The sequence below is a fragment of the Gobio gobio genome (genome assembly GCF_949357685.1).
Source record: "Gobio gobio genome assembly, chromosome: 2".
Lineage (NCBI taxonomy): Eukaryota > Metazoa > Chordata > Actinopteri > Cypriniformes > Gobionidae > Gobio > Gobio gobio.
The window spans coordinates 13,607,409-13,622,318 of record NC_137098.1 but is presented as its reverse complement, the minus strand read 5'-3'; the positions used below and the strand labels follow the sequence as shown (position 1 = coordinate 13,622,318).

The window sequence follows — 14,910 nt, the reverse complement described above, 5'->3', positions numbered from 1 at the left end:
CTTAGCACGAAGACTGGAGGTAAACAGCTCCAGCTAGCCTACTGCTCAATAAGTGACAAAATAACGGCAACATTTTCCTGTATACATGTTGTGATGTGTATAGTTACATCGTGTACTAAGACCGACGGAAAATGAAAAGTTGTGATTTTCTAGACTGATATGGCTAGGAACTATTCTCTCATTCGTGTGTAATAATCAAGGAACTTTTCTGCCATACCATGGGGTGCAGAGGCGCAATGATATTATTCAGCGCCTGAAAATGGTCCCCAGCAACCATTGGGTGCGTCTCAATCAGCTCCCTAGTTCAGTAGTAAGGGCACTGATCAGGGAGTTAGCCCATTGACTTGTCCTGATCAGTAGTGGTGTCAACAATAATCGATTCGGCAATGCATCGCAATGCGGGGCATGCACGATTCAGCATCGATGCGGCTAAGTGCCATAATCGATTATGTCATCGTTTATTTTCTGGCCTTGAGTTGGACAATAAAGTTGTGAAGTTTCAATTACTTCCGGGGTCATAACAACAACAACAACAACAATCAAGATGGCTGAGGCGGAGGGAGATTACTAATTAATTAAAACACTTATGTTCACTGCTGGAAAAAGTTGGCTGTTACTATTGCTCTATTTAATTTCAAATGGTTCTAAAGCAGAGAAGAGAAAAAAATTATCATTCAAAGCACTGAAAGCAGTGATTTATGTTTTCTTTTTCAGGTTTGAAAATGCCATATCCAATACCCTGTACCATTCAATTTTATTTTATTTAATGACATTTATGTCAAAGATACAGGAGAGTGATAATACACACATAGCAGCCAATAAAATCTGTTGTTCAATATCTGACTGCTTGTATTGCCTTATGACTGATTAAAAATTTGCCTTGTTGTGTGCAGTAGAATTTTGATGCATCGCAATGCATCGTAGAATCGAATTGAATCGAATCGTTACCTGGTGAATCGTAATCGAATCGAATTGTGAGGGCAGTCCCAATGCACACCCCTACTGATCAGTGCCCTTACTACTGAACTAGGGAGCTGATTGAGACGCAAGCAGGTTGTCACGTTGGTTATGTTGACGCAAGCGCCTATTTTCAGGCGCTGTGTAATATCATTGCGCTGCTGCACCCATGGTACGGCAGCAAAGTTCCTTGATTATTACACAGGAATGAGAGAATAGTTCCTTGCCATATCAGTCCGTTGGTCTTAGTATACGATGTAACTATACACATCACAACATGTAAACAGGAAAATGTTGGCATTATTTTGTCTCCTATTGAGCAGTAGGCTAGATGGAGCTGTTTACCTCCCGTCTTTGTGCTAAGCTAGGCTAGCGGTGGGTGCGTCAGACAGAGTTATGGCACGCACGGAGATTGAGAATGGTATGTATGGACTTATCTAACTCTGGGGGATACGGTGAATAAGATAAAGTCCCAAAAAGTCGGTGTGTTCCTTTTTATTGTCTTAAATCTGCATGCATTCTCAATACAATACTAAAATACTGATATCCCTTTAAACATGCTGAATATTTACTGTGAAATGTGGTCTGCCTGAATGTGCATTTTTCTATCCATACAATAATACTCCATTTCCTTTTGCCCTTACACTTTCTCTAGAAATCTAGAAAGAGTTTTTGTTTGTGCAGTGTGCCACTTCAGAACTGCTCTCTGCTGTCTCCCGCATATCCCTCCCACTTTTTTCTGCACTGCAGAGGAAATCCCAAACACTCCTACTACTATTGATTCACTGAGTGTGCTAGAGTGAGTTAGACAGGGGGAACGCTTGTAATTTGGTCCATTGTTACTTCAGCTCTGCTGCACTGTTCCAAAATGCTTGACAGTGACTCCAGTAGTTTACTAAAATACATTCTGATTCTCATTTTCAACTTTTAAACAAGTGAATATTGCTTGTGAAATGATTTTACTGCAGAGATGATCAAATCTGTTAGGGAATGAACCAGTATTAAAATTCAGGCTGATATGATAAGCAGTTAATTATTTTCATTCTATAATGATTTGAATCAGTTTTAAATGCTGTAGTCTAATTTAGGCATGAAAACGACCTATAAGTCACTCTAAAGGCAGTTATTATCTCTATATCAGTAAGCTTCTGAACTCTCTGAAATGCCTTGATTGTAGTCTTGAGTTTTCTTCCGGAAATGAACACGTCATAATTGTTGTATTGAAGCGCATGACGAAGCGCATGATTTAATCTGTGAATAACCGACTAATAATATCTTGGTAGACAAAGCCTCTTCTGACTAACGTTTAGTCGACTATTAGGGGGCAGACCTACATACATGTGACAATAATTAAATCATTTCTGCTCAAGGCGTATTCAAAATAAAGGGGATGAGGCCTGGTTGAGTTGAGGTAATAGTGTTTTAAAATGCACGGTTATGGCAAAGGGCGTGACATTTCCAATACACACTCAATCACAGCACACGGTCCAGCCAACCAATCAGAGCACATTGTGCTTTTCGGCAAGAGGGGCATCATAGAGACAGGAACTAAACAGAGTGTTACTGACAGACTGGGAAAAGATGTGGAAAAATAAGGTGTTTTTTGAAAATTCAAGCATGATAAAATATTCAAGTAGACAACAAAATCAAGACTTTGTAAAGGGCCATAATATATACTTTTTAAATCATTTGTGTTTTTAAAGAATTAGATCCCAATCTAAATGCATAAATAAGCATCCAATATCAGTCAATGCCACTAAACTGTCATGGTACTGATATATCATGCATCCCTATTTTGTTTGTACTTGACTCTCCATAAATTGCAATAAAGTGTTGCAATGACAAGCATTTCTTTAATGCATTACAGTTTACTTTAATGTATTATACATTTACTCCAAATGCAGTACTATTGCAAGCTGTTGATTTTTTTAAGTCATTGAGATTATCTGCTCTTGTTCAGGTCGAGCTTCGGCTTCCCCGTCTTTAGACGTCCTCATTACGCTGCTTACACTGGGGGCCAGCGGCTACAAGAAACTTCTGTCTGAGAGAAAGGTAAACAATGAGCTGCTGGGCAACATTTTTCATGACTTCCAATTATAACTGCACAGTATTAGTGTTCATTTTGTATTATTTATATACTGGTCTAGTTTTTATTCATATTTTGAGTTGGCTTTAATTTTTCATTTTATATAATTTTATTAGTTTTCATTTTCATTTTATTTTTTAATTAATTTTAATTCATTAATTCAATTTTTTTAATTAATTTTAATTTTAAAAGTAATTTTACATTATTTATTTATTTTAATTTAATTTTAATTATTTATTTCTAAATAGTTTTTATTTCAGTTTTACTTTTATTTCTTAACTTAGTATAATGTATATATTAGTTTTTATTAATGTTAAATGCATATTTTTATACTTTAACTTCTAAATGTTTTTGTAAATTTAGTAAAAAGTATGTGCTATTGTCATTTTTATTAGTTTTCTAATGGTTTTCATTTCTTTTTTTCATTTCAGTTTTAGTTTTATTTCAGTTAGTAATTTTGGTACTTCAAATTTCCTTTAGTTAGAGGCAACATTTTTAATTTTCATTTATTTGAAAGGTGCAGTAAGTGATTTCTGAGAAACGCTGTTAAAAGTGGATTGGACCGAGCGCCAAAACACACTTATAGCCAATCAGCAGAAGGGGGCGTGTCCACTCATATGGGGGAGGAGAGAGAGAGAGAGAGCGAGCAAGAGAGAGATTTGAAGGACTGTAGAAAGAGAGACGGCTGAGAGACATTACAAAAAGTTTGTTGGAATATCACTGGAAAAAGAAGGGTTATGATCAGGCAAGAGATATGCTGTTGTTGTGATGTTAGCTTTAGTAACAGGACAGTGTCATTGCTAGTCTGAAGCTGCTGTGCTGCTGACAAATAACAACAAACTGTTGCTTGTATATAATCTTGTTTACTCTTTATTCGTTTTTTGTCGTTCGTTCATCATCTTCGTATTATTATACTTTGCTTAAACTATGATAGAGACATCCTTGCATTGTGTTCTCATGCTTTTTGGGGGCGGAGCAATGAAGGGAGTAGTGTGTGTTTGTTTGGGTTGATTTCAAGTATCAACAGTGTTTCTCAGAAATCACTTGCTGCACCTTTTAAATAATATAAAGTCATTCTGTGGTCCCCTTGGAGGTTTACTGAGCCCCCCTGTTTGAGAACCACTGGAAGGTGGGCATATTGTTCCAAAGAGACTCCAGTACATGGAGGAAAACACCATTAGCCATCATGTCATAAGGAACTTAAGGGGATATTGATTTACTGATAATGCGTCCGGATTATTAATAATTTACAGCCTTTGTTGATCATATTAGATGTTCTCTGTGGTCAGATTTGGTGGTCTAACATATTTTAGCTAAACGAGAAAGAATACCTGGATTGTCCCTTGTGATAAAGAAGTGCACTTTAGTAGCCTGATGTCGTCATACTCAATTCTAGTCAGAATATGAGTCTGATACTGCTCCTTTGGGCTGTGATTATGAGGCGTGTTTCAACCAAACCAGGAAAGACCTCAATTGGATAGACCTACAACCAATCAGAGCAACGGAGTGACACATAGTTGTCAACAGAACTCAACTGCATGCACGCTGTAAGAAGTAGAAGAAGAAGATGAGTGTAAACGATCTTTGCCGGTGTTGTAAAAAAATAATTTAAGGATACACGGAGTACTTACCAACACGATCATCATTTTTGAGAGAAATAGTAAAGGTGAATGCATATACGAACAAGTTCTCCGTTTAGGATTAGAATGAATTCAACCCCAGCGCTCTTTGGTGACGTGGATGATTACGTTACTGTTGATCATCTGTCCATCACAATGGATCAAGTCCAGACCGAATTTTCCGACCTCAAATGTTGTGGGCGGTGCTAAGTTCGGCTGCCATCCAGGCTAGCACTTTAGCATACTTTTTATTTATTTATTCTTTTTTTTTTTTAAAAGTACCTGTTACAGATATAATATACTTTAAAAGAACATACTTAAATTCAAACTAACATGCAAATAAGTGTTGGAAACATTACATTCAATTGCATTTAAGTGAAAATGTATTCTAGTATAAATTTCTATTAAATGCAATCAGCTGAACTTTAGAGTGATTTTTGACCCATTTAAGTAGGACTTAAGTACATCTATATAATTTCATAAGTACTTTCAAAAATGGCTTGCGTGCACTGCTGAATGTAACGAGAAGCATTTATGATAAACTAAAATAAACTTAAATGTCATTTCTGTTGAAACTTGTATGTCCTGTATTTAAATATATTTGGAATTACACATTTGGAATGACGAAGTTGTGATTTAGTATATTTAAAATATATTAACTTTACATGTAATATACAGTTAAAATTATAATCAAGTACTTCACCTGTACTTTAGTATATTAGTCAACACATCCAAACAAGTGTTTCTTTACAGCACAAAAAAAACGAAAACATTTTAAATGTATTAAAAGTGTATCATTTAAATTAAAACTTTAATTTGACATTATTACAAAGTACACATTTTTTGTGTACTTGAGTCTGTTAAGACAGTCATGAAAGTGTACTATCTTCTTTAAGTACACTTAAGTGGCCTTTTATGTCATTGATATCATCTGCAAGTACAGTTAAAAAAAAAATATATATATATATTTTTTTTTATATATATATATAAAATCATACGTGCATACCAGTGTTGTGGGTGGTTGCTAGGGCATTGGTGTTTGGTTGCTAGGGTTTTCCATCTGGTTGCTAGGATGAATTTCATTTGCATAATGTGGGCTTTTGCATATAATGACCTGTCAAAGACAGCAGGTTATTGTCTCTGTGTTTCCATACTGTCTTACTAACAGCGCCATAATAGGGGACCGTAACCTCTCACAGTTCATTTGTAATTGATCCCAGTGGTGGACCACAGCACTGCCAACACAGCTGATTCTGTTGACGCAATTACATTACAGCTTCAGATGGGAAAGCAGGCTGCATCTTTCCGGCATGCACTATCAAACCCTTGCAACTGATCCAGAATGCAGCGGCGAGGGTGATCTTTAACGAGCCGAAGAGAGCGCACGTCACGCCTCTCTTCATCAGACTCCACTGGCTACCAATAGCCGCTCGCATCAAATTCAAGGCACTGGTACTCGCCTTCAAAGCAACCACTGGCTCTGCACCAATTTACCTTAACTCGCTTGTTCAGACATACACACCCTCCAGGAGTTTGCGTTCTACCAGTGAACGACGCCTTGTGGTGCCATACCAGAGAGGCATGAAATCACTGTCACGGACCTTTTCCTGGACTGCCCCCACCTGGTGGAATGACCTGCCTATCTCAATTCGAGCAGCCGAGTCTGTAGCCATTTTCAAAAAACATCTAAAGACGCATCTCTTCCAGCAGCACCTGACCAATCAAGAATAGCACTTAACATTCTATTCATTTTTCTGTCTGTCTAATTTATTTAAAAAATAAAAAAAAAAATAAAAAAAAATCCTGTGTGTTCTGTGTTAGATTAACTGAGACTTGTTACAGCACTTGCATACTGTAGCCTCTGACTGTTGTAGTTGCTTCTATTGCTCTCATTTGTAAGTCGCTTTGGATAAAAGCGTCTGCTAAATGACTAAATGTAAATGTAAATGTAATGCATCTTTGCTTGGAAAGGAGAAAGCTAAGGGTGGCTGGAGAATGGTGGTGGGTGTACTATAGGCCAGCAGACGCAGAAATGCTACATTAGCAGAAAACAAAATGTGCGACTGGAAAAGCTTTGTAAAGTGGAGAGCTATTTATAACTGGAGTTCTGTATTGCCCGCAGGAGCTGTACAGTCACCTGGCACAGGAGCTGAAAGCTCTAGCCGAGAGACACGGGGAGAGACTGCTGCACACGCCACACAATCCAATATCACTGGGTGAGGAATGATACATAATGTACTGTATAGTGCAATGTCATATTAGCAAGAGGGCTGCTGCTGCTTTTATCCTCCTGGGACCCAGAATAGACTTTTGTCCTCTGTAGTGAACATTATATTTTAGTGAATTTCTCTGACACCACCCGTCAGTTTTAAGTCTGGATGTCACTTAAAGAGGACTTTTCAGAGATATCAAATGTTTGGAAATTTCTCCTTGGTCTATAAAAATGGCTGACATTTTAATTTAGCGATAGCTCTAAATATGATAATATTTTGTAATTATCATTTAAATCCAACTCATTTTCAAATTGTTTGCCATTCAAATAAAATGTTATGGGGTTTCTAATCAAAATATGACTTTCTGTTACAAAACATGTCCTCAAAAAGACATGTTTATTATTTTGGGAGACACAACGAATGAATAGGGAAAGAAATTATATATCAATATTCCTATGACATTTTAGATATTATGAAAATGTTGTCAATTACTACCCCCATTATTACACCTCTTTTTTCATTACATGTTGCCCCAAGAACACATCAATATTCAGATTAGATACAGTGTATAGATACATTGTATTGAATGGCACTACCCATCAATTGATTCCATTATATCTTTCATAACATTGTCCAAATAATCATCTTTAAAGGGGGCATAACACACACAGTTTCTGCCAATCTCATGTTAATCTTGAGTAGTAATGCATCCTTCAAATCTCCGAAGAGTCCATCCATCCATCCATCATCTTCCGCTTATCCGGGGCCGGGTCGCGGGGGAAACAGTCTAAGCAGAGACGCCCAGACTTCCCTCTCCCTAGCCACTTCCTCCAGCTCTTCCGGGGGAACCCCGAGGCGTTCCCAGGCCAGCCGGGAGACATAGTCCCTCCAGCGTGTCCTAGGTCTTCCCCGGGGCCTCCTCCCGGTGGGACATGCCTGGAACACCTCCCTGGGAAGGCGTCCAGGAGGCATCCGAAATAGATGCCCGAGCCACCTCAGCTGGCTCCTCTCGATGTGGAGGAGCAGCGGCTCTACTCCGAGTTCCTCCCGAGTGACTGTGCTCCTCACCCTATCTCTAAGGGAGCGCCCAGCCAAGAGTCTTTAGTTTTATCAGATTTATAAAAGACAGATATACTCTGTAGCGATTTTTTTTTTCTTTTCCCGAACTCGTGGAGGAGTGCGGTAGGCGGAGCTAAAGAGAGCGCACACACACAGACACACAGCATTATCCCTCCCTGGAAAACTTTCGATGCACTATGCATTCATGTTGTTTACATTATATGCACTTACGCGCCGATAGACCCTTTTCAAAGACTGTGATGACGCGTTTTAACGGTCATCAATATTGTAAATCCTGCAAAGTTTTTTGTATTTTATTTTTATTTTTTATGTATGTAAATGTATAACACTAATACTTTTCATTATATTTGTTTTGCATCAAATTACAAAAAACAATTACCGCTGCTGTGAGGCTGTTTCTTATACAGCGTCTATGGGAGTGATGGTAAAAATGAACATCTTTCTCTCTTTTGACTGCCGTTATCAATCTCACTCAATTTTTTCCCTCTTTTTGAAAGGTGTAAAATCACTATTGTGGAGTTTTTCTTTTGCAATTTGAGCAAATATATTTAATGTATACTCTCATTTACCGCTATAAAAGTTAACTCAACTATGACGACTTCCGCTCTGAAAAACCCGGAAATGTGAAAAGGGTCTATTGCCAAAACAAAACAGACATTTGATGCAGTTTCACTCACAGCCTGCGGTTTTGACTCATGACCAGGAACAAACAAACACACTTGCAGAATTCTGTTGCTGCTCCGGAAAAACAAACTGCATCCACTGTTCCCTTAACGCTCGGTTATTTGGGAAGCTGAACAAGTTTATCTTTCCCTCACAACCAAACAAACACTTCTTTAGTGACATTGTTGATTTTGTGGTCTAAAAACAAAATTACAGCGCTGCCAACGGCTCCCATAACCCGATCGAAGCTTGTTGATGTGCACGCTCCTGCTTTTGCTCATGTGCGTATGCGCTCATCCGGGAGAAGTGCCCATACAAGTAATTCTGAAGTCATAAAGGGCCATACAAAAACGTTCCAGAAGGAGTGTATTTGGCACAGAAATACTGTCCAACTCCTTTTTTGTCATTTTGGCCATGTTTAGCATTTAACAGTGTAAATAAGTCAAAATGCATTAAATGGAATTAGACCACCTGTAAACCAAGTTTGGTTAAAAAAAAATCCCATGTCCCATTGTTTCTGCCTATAGGCTACATGTAAAGTGGTGTCCACTACAGTGAACATGTTATTTTTTTAAAAATGTCCCCCCCCCCCCCCCCATTTGTTTCTTACGCTCTAAAAACAATGTAATGGCATGACAAAATACTTAAAAAAAAAAAAAAAATCTTAGTTTTAATTTAAATACAGTTAGCTGAACTTCAGAGTGCTTTTTTAAGTCTTAAGTATATAAGTATAATATTAAGTATACTTAAGTATATCTTTATAATACATTTTCCTTTAATTTAAACATGCAAAGTATCTGAAAACATTACATTCAGTTCACACTTACATATATTATTATTTAATGTCTTTTTTTTAAAGTATGATAAAGTGCAGTTCTTTTTCACAGGGGGCAGCATTGTCTTGTCATTTTAATTAGTCACATGATTGCATGTATAAATGCGTAATGTATAATGCTTCATATTGTCTCTTCCATTCTGTTCCTTTTTTCAATTTTCAAACTAAAACTAATGTACGAAAGTGAAGCAAATGTATGAAAAGGTGTCTATTGTTCTTCCCTCTGCACTCCAGCTATGTCACTGAACCATCTCCAGACACACAGTAATGCAGCAGTCACTCAGCTGGGCTCCATGCTCTTCACCAGACAGGTGTCTGGGGCCAGGTGAGCCACTGTTCACCGCCGCCTTGTATATTTATATATGCTGTCCTCTCATTTCACTTCAAAGTTAAAATGAGAAAAAGTGTAGTGGATGTGAATTCAGTCTCCTCAAGTTCAAACAGATGAGAACTAAATGTGATGATCTGCATGCCCCACTGTGTATACCTTGTATTAAAGGTGAATTTCTTTCTTCTGCTGAACACAAAGTAATATATTTGGAAGAATATTTGTAACCAAGCAGATCTCGGCAGTCATTGACTACCATAGTATTTTTCCCCCACAGTTTATAATAGTTTTACCTCATATCTTCTTTTTATAATCCTTGGAAGCCAAAATCGGAAATAAAATAAGATTAATATTACAGCCCTAAAGAGCAACCAGACTACATTTGATCTCTGAGCGCTCTCTCTCTCTCTCTCTCTCTCTCTCTCTCTCTCTCTCTCTCTCTCTCTCTCTCTCTCTCTCTCTCTCTCTCTCTCTCTCTCTCTCTCTCTCTCTCTCTCTCTCTCTCAATAACAAGAAAAATATTTTAAAGGTCTAGTCATATATCTTAATCACTTGATGCCCCCCTATTGGCTGGAGCCCCTGGGCACTCGCCCAATCCCGTCTATGGATAATCCAGCCCTTTGAAGACATAAAACGTACCAAGCACAATGGTCTCTCACCATTCCTGATTTCTAGCATGCATTCACTGCGTTTGGTGTGGTCTTCTTGGCTGTCAGAGCACAGTACATCCCCTTGAAGAAATTAGGACAGAAGTGGTTAAAAGTGGACAAAAGAGACAGATTCAAATACCAAGTGTAAACGGGTATGTGTCTGCCTCGTCTACTTGTGATCCAATCAACCAAAACGCATCTTAATACCAGGTGAAAGCAGGGCCAAAGTTTGACAACCAAAAAGTGTCTAAATAATTTGACTAACTAACCTAGCTTTTTTCATGAAATTTCATTTTTTGTTCACAATACAGAAGTGTGCCTGTTATCCTTTAAACCAAATGCCACTTAAAGTGTGGCTTAAGTCTCAAAATATTTCTGGGGTCACTGTAGTTTACAATTCACTTATATACTGTAAACAAGCTGACTTTATTTTTACATCCCAAAGCTACATTTTCTCTTCTCCTAATATTTTCGATTTGCACTTTATTGTAAAGTGTCCTTGTTACAGTGTAATTACACATTTTATACTGTTATAATAATTAACTACATGCACTTTGTATAGGGTCAGGATTAGAGTTTGGTTTTGCATTAGTTCAATGTTATCATGCATAATTTATTGTTATTACTATAATAACTACATGCGGCGTGTAACAAGGACACTGTAAAATAAAGTGTTACCATATTCTCTGCTGGAAGCTGGACACACATCTGCTGTAATATTGATGAAACTTTCTTTCTGCTGTCCGCTTTCATTATTTAAATGGGAGTCATTCTCATTCTCAAGGGTTTATCTTGTTGCATTATCCTGTCCACCTCCTTATAGTCTGTCACATACTGTGCACTATATCTCCAGTGATAGATGTGCAATTAATAAATGTGACACAAAAATTTAAGACTGAACCAAATGTCTGCAGTGAATTTTGGAAAGAGCTGTGTAAAACTCTAAATTGGCTCATCTTTTGTTTTAGAAAATGAAATTGTTTCGGCTTGAAAGAGAGACTCCTCATTAATCTTTTAGAGGACCAGTTTAATTTATCATTGTTGGTTAGAAATGAATCATTGTAGTGGTAATTAATAGGATGGCAAAACTATTTGTAACAAGTCTTGAGAACTTTTGTTTTCATTGACCAAATGGCATAACATTAGATAAGTTACATCTTAGTTTGGTTTGTGCATTCATCAAAAGTATGTTTGATACTCAGGAAATCTTTGAGAAAAGACAGTGTAGTAGACAGATTAATGTTTCAAAATAAATTATGGAGCCACTACCATATCGATACTACTGGAAATGTCAGTTTTCCATTCGTCTTTGCCTGTTTAAATGTTCGTAAATAAAGAAAAGAAGCTCCGGCTATGGTGGGAAATTTGGTGGGAAAATTTTTTTTTGGGATATACATGTTATAGAACTTTTTTGTAGAAGGATTCTTGGAGTAGCTAGTCATCCATGTAAAAAGCTACGTAGAACAAGGACATAAAAATGTTTTAAACTTGAATGTCTAAATATATTTGTAATTACACGTTTGAGTAATGTTGCAATTTGGTACGTTTAAAATATATTAACTTTCAATTTTATTATATAGAATAACACATAACAGTTCAAATTATAATCAAGTACTTTGCATGTGCTGTAGTATGTTAGTCAACACATCAAAACAAGTGTACTTCTTTAAAGCATGGCAAAAGATTATGAAAACAATGAGTTAACATGAAGCTACTTTAAAGTAAAACTTTTAATTTGACATTATTATAAAGTGCACTTTTTTAAAAGTGTACTTAAAGAATTAGTTCACTTCAAAATGAAAATTTCCTGATATTTTACTCACCCCCATCTTGTCCAAGATGTTCATGTCTTTCTTTCTTCAGTCGAAAATAGTTTTTTGAGGAAAACATTCCAGGATTTTTCTCCACATCATAGACTTCCATGGCAACCAAAATGTTGAAGGTCAAAATCAAAGCAGTTTCAAAGGGCTTCAGAGGTTTTGCGCGAGCCCAGATGAGGAATAGGGTCTTATCTAGCGAAACCATCGGTCATTGCGTAATCATGTTGGAAAGGTCACACTAGACGTAGGCAGAAGTACTGCCCCCGTGTTTACAAAGCGCACATGCGAAGACTAATACAAACGTCCTTTAGCAAAAAAAGGTAAAACAATGATGTTGGACGATTTTGAAGTTGAAGATGGAGTGTTTTTGGTAACGGCCGTTTGTATTAGTCTTCGCACGTTCGCTTGGGGCGGTACTTCCATCTACGTCTAGCGGGACCGCTCTGACGTGATTACGCAATCCGTGGCAAGCCACAGAGCAGCGCAAGATGGCCAATTTAGGTTAAAAAGTATATACATTTTATTTTTATTTTTTTTAAATTACTGTTTCGCTAAGACCCTATTCCTCAGCTCGGATCATGCAGAGCCCTGTGAAACTGCATTGATTTGGACCTTCAAAATTTTGGTTGCCATTGAAGTCAATGATATGGAGAAAAATCGTTCAATGTTTTCCACAAAAAAACTTAATTTCTTTTTGACTGAAGAAAGAAAGACACGAACATCTTGGATGAGATGATGTGGGTGAGTAAATTATCAGGAAATTTTCATTTTGAAGTGAACTAATCCTTTAAGTGTGTTAAGAAACGTATATTTATATTTTTATGTTAAGGCATCTTTGTTACAGTGTACTTGTACTTACTATAGGGTTAAGGTTAGGATTAAGGTTTGGTTTAGGGTTAGTTACATATAATTATGCATAAATTATAGTTATTACTACAGTAACAGGTCCCTGCAGCAAGGATGCTGAAATAAAGTTTTACCAAACATAATCATGAAAGTGTACTATCTTTAAATACACTTTGTGGCCTTTTATTTCATTAAAGGGTTAGTTCACCTAAAAATTTTAATTCTGTCATTAATTACTCACCCTCATGTCGGTCCAAACCCGTAAGACTTCTTAATTTCGCAATTTCTCATTAATGCAATTATCTAATCAACCAATCACATGGCAGTTTCTTCAATGCATTTAGGGGTGTGGTCCTGGTCAAGACAATCTCCTGAAATCCAAACTGAATGTCAGAATGGGAAAGAAAGGTGATTTAAAGGTCCTGTTCTTCGTGATCCCATTTTTCAAACTTTAGTTAGTGTGTAATGTTGCTGTTAGAGCATAAATAATACCTGTAAAATTATAAAGCTCAAAGTTCAATGCCAAGCGAGATATTTTATTTAACAGAAGTTCCCTTTCAAAGCCTACAGCGAACGGCCGGTTTGGACTACATCCCTGTATATCCTGCTTTAATTACGTCAGTAGAACAGTTTGTCGACTAACCTCCGCCCACAAGAATACACGAAAAAGGGGGCGTGGTCGTGTTGCTCCCTAGTGGAGAAGAGGAGGTGTTGCGTTCGGTTCGGTTCGGTTCGGTTGCGTTTGTCGCCGTGTCGTTCAGACGCTGTTATTTTCATCCCGGAGTCAAATCACCTTTGTTTGGCCTTCAGGGGCTGTAGTTTGAGCGCGTTCATCTCCCCGTTATGGTGAGAGGCGTGACCTTTCCGGTAGCGTGCGCTCTGCGTGCCCTAAGCTGCTGTCGAATCACAACATGGGAACCGCTGGCACAATCAGAACTCGTTACGTATTACTGAAGGAGGGACTTCATAGAACGAGGAAATTCTCAGGCCGTTTTGAGGACAGTGAAAACAGCAGTATACAGATAAGTAAATTGTGTGAAAAATACTGTGTTTTTTTACACATGAAACATGAACACATGTTATATTGCACACTGTAAACACAATCAAAGCTTCAAAAAAAACACGAAAAACGGGACCTTTAAGCAATTTTGAGCGTGGCATGGTTGTTGGTGCCAGACGGGCCGGTCTGAGTATTTGACAATCTGCTCAGTTACTGGGATTTTCATGCACAACCATTTCTAGGGTTTACAAAGAATGGTGTGAAAAAGGGAAAACATCCAGTATGCGGCAGTCCTGTGGGCAACCAAAGTATGCAGCAAAGCATTTGTGAAGCCACAACACGCACAACCTTGAGGCGGATGGGCTACAACAGCAGAAGACCCCACCGGGTACCACTCATCTCCACTACAAATAGGAAAAAGAGGTTACAATTTGCACAAGCTCACCAAAATTGGACAGTTGAAGACTGGAAAAATGTTGCCTGGTCTGATGAGTTTCGATTTCTGTTGAGACATTCAGATGGTAGAGTCAGAATTTGGCGTAAACAGAATGAGAACATGAATCATGCCTGGTTACCACTGTGCAGGCTGGTGGTGGTGGTGTAATGGTGTGGGGGATGTTTTCTTGGCACACTTTAGGCCCCTTAGTGCCAATTGGGCATTGTTTAAATGCCACGGCCTACCTGAGCATTGTTTCTGACCATGTCCATCCCTTTATGACCACCATGTACCCATCCTCTGATGGCTACTTCCAGCAGGATAATGCACCATGTCACAAAGCTCGAATCATTTCAAATTGGTTTCTTGAACATGAC

The 14,910-nt window shown here is 37.9% G+C and overlaps 1 protein-coding gene across 1 annotated transcript in view; it reads left to right on the top strand.

The window, feature by feature from the left end:
- The window catches only part of sepsecs (Sep (O-phosphoserine) tRNA:Sec (selenocysteine) tRNA synthase), a 36,906-nt gene that overhangs the window by 20,908 nt on the left and 1,088 nt on the right, over window positions 1-14,910 (top strand). The window contains exons 8-10 of the mRNA XM_079809620.1: window positions 2,918-3,009; window positions 6,785-6,878; window positions 9,688-9,778. Coding sequence (XP_079665746.1) covers window positions 2,918-3,009; window positions 6,785-6,878; window positions 9,688-9,778 — 277 coding nt within the window. The remainder of the gene's footprint in view (window positions 1-2,917; window positions 3,010-6,784; window positions 6,879-9,687; window positions 9,779-14,910) is intronic.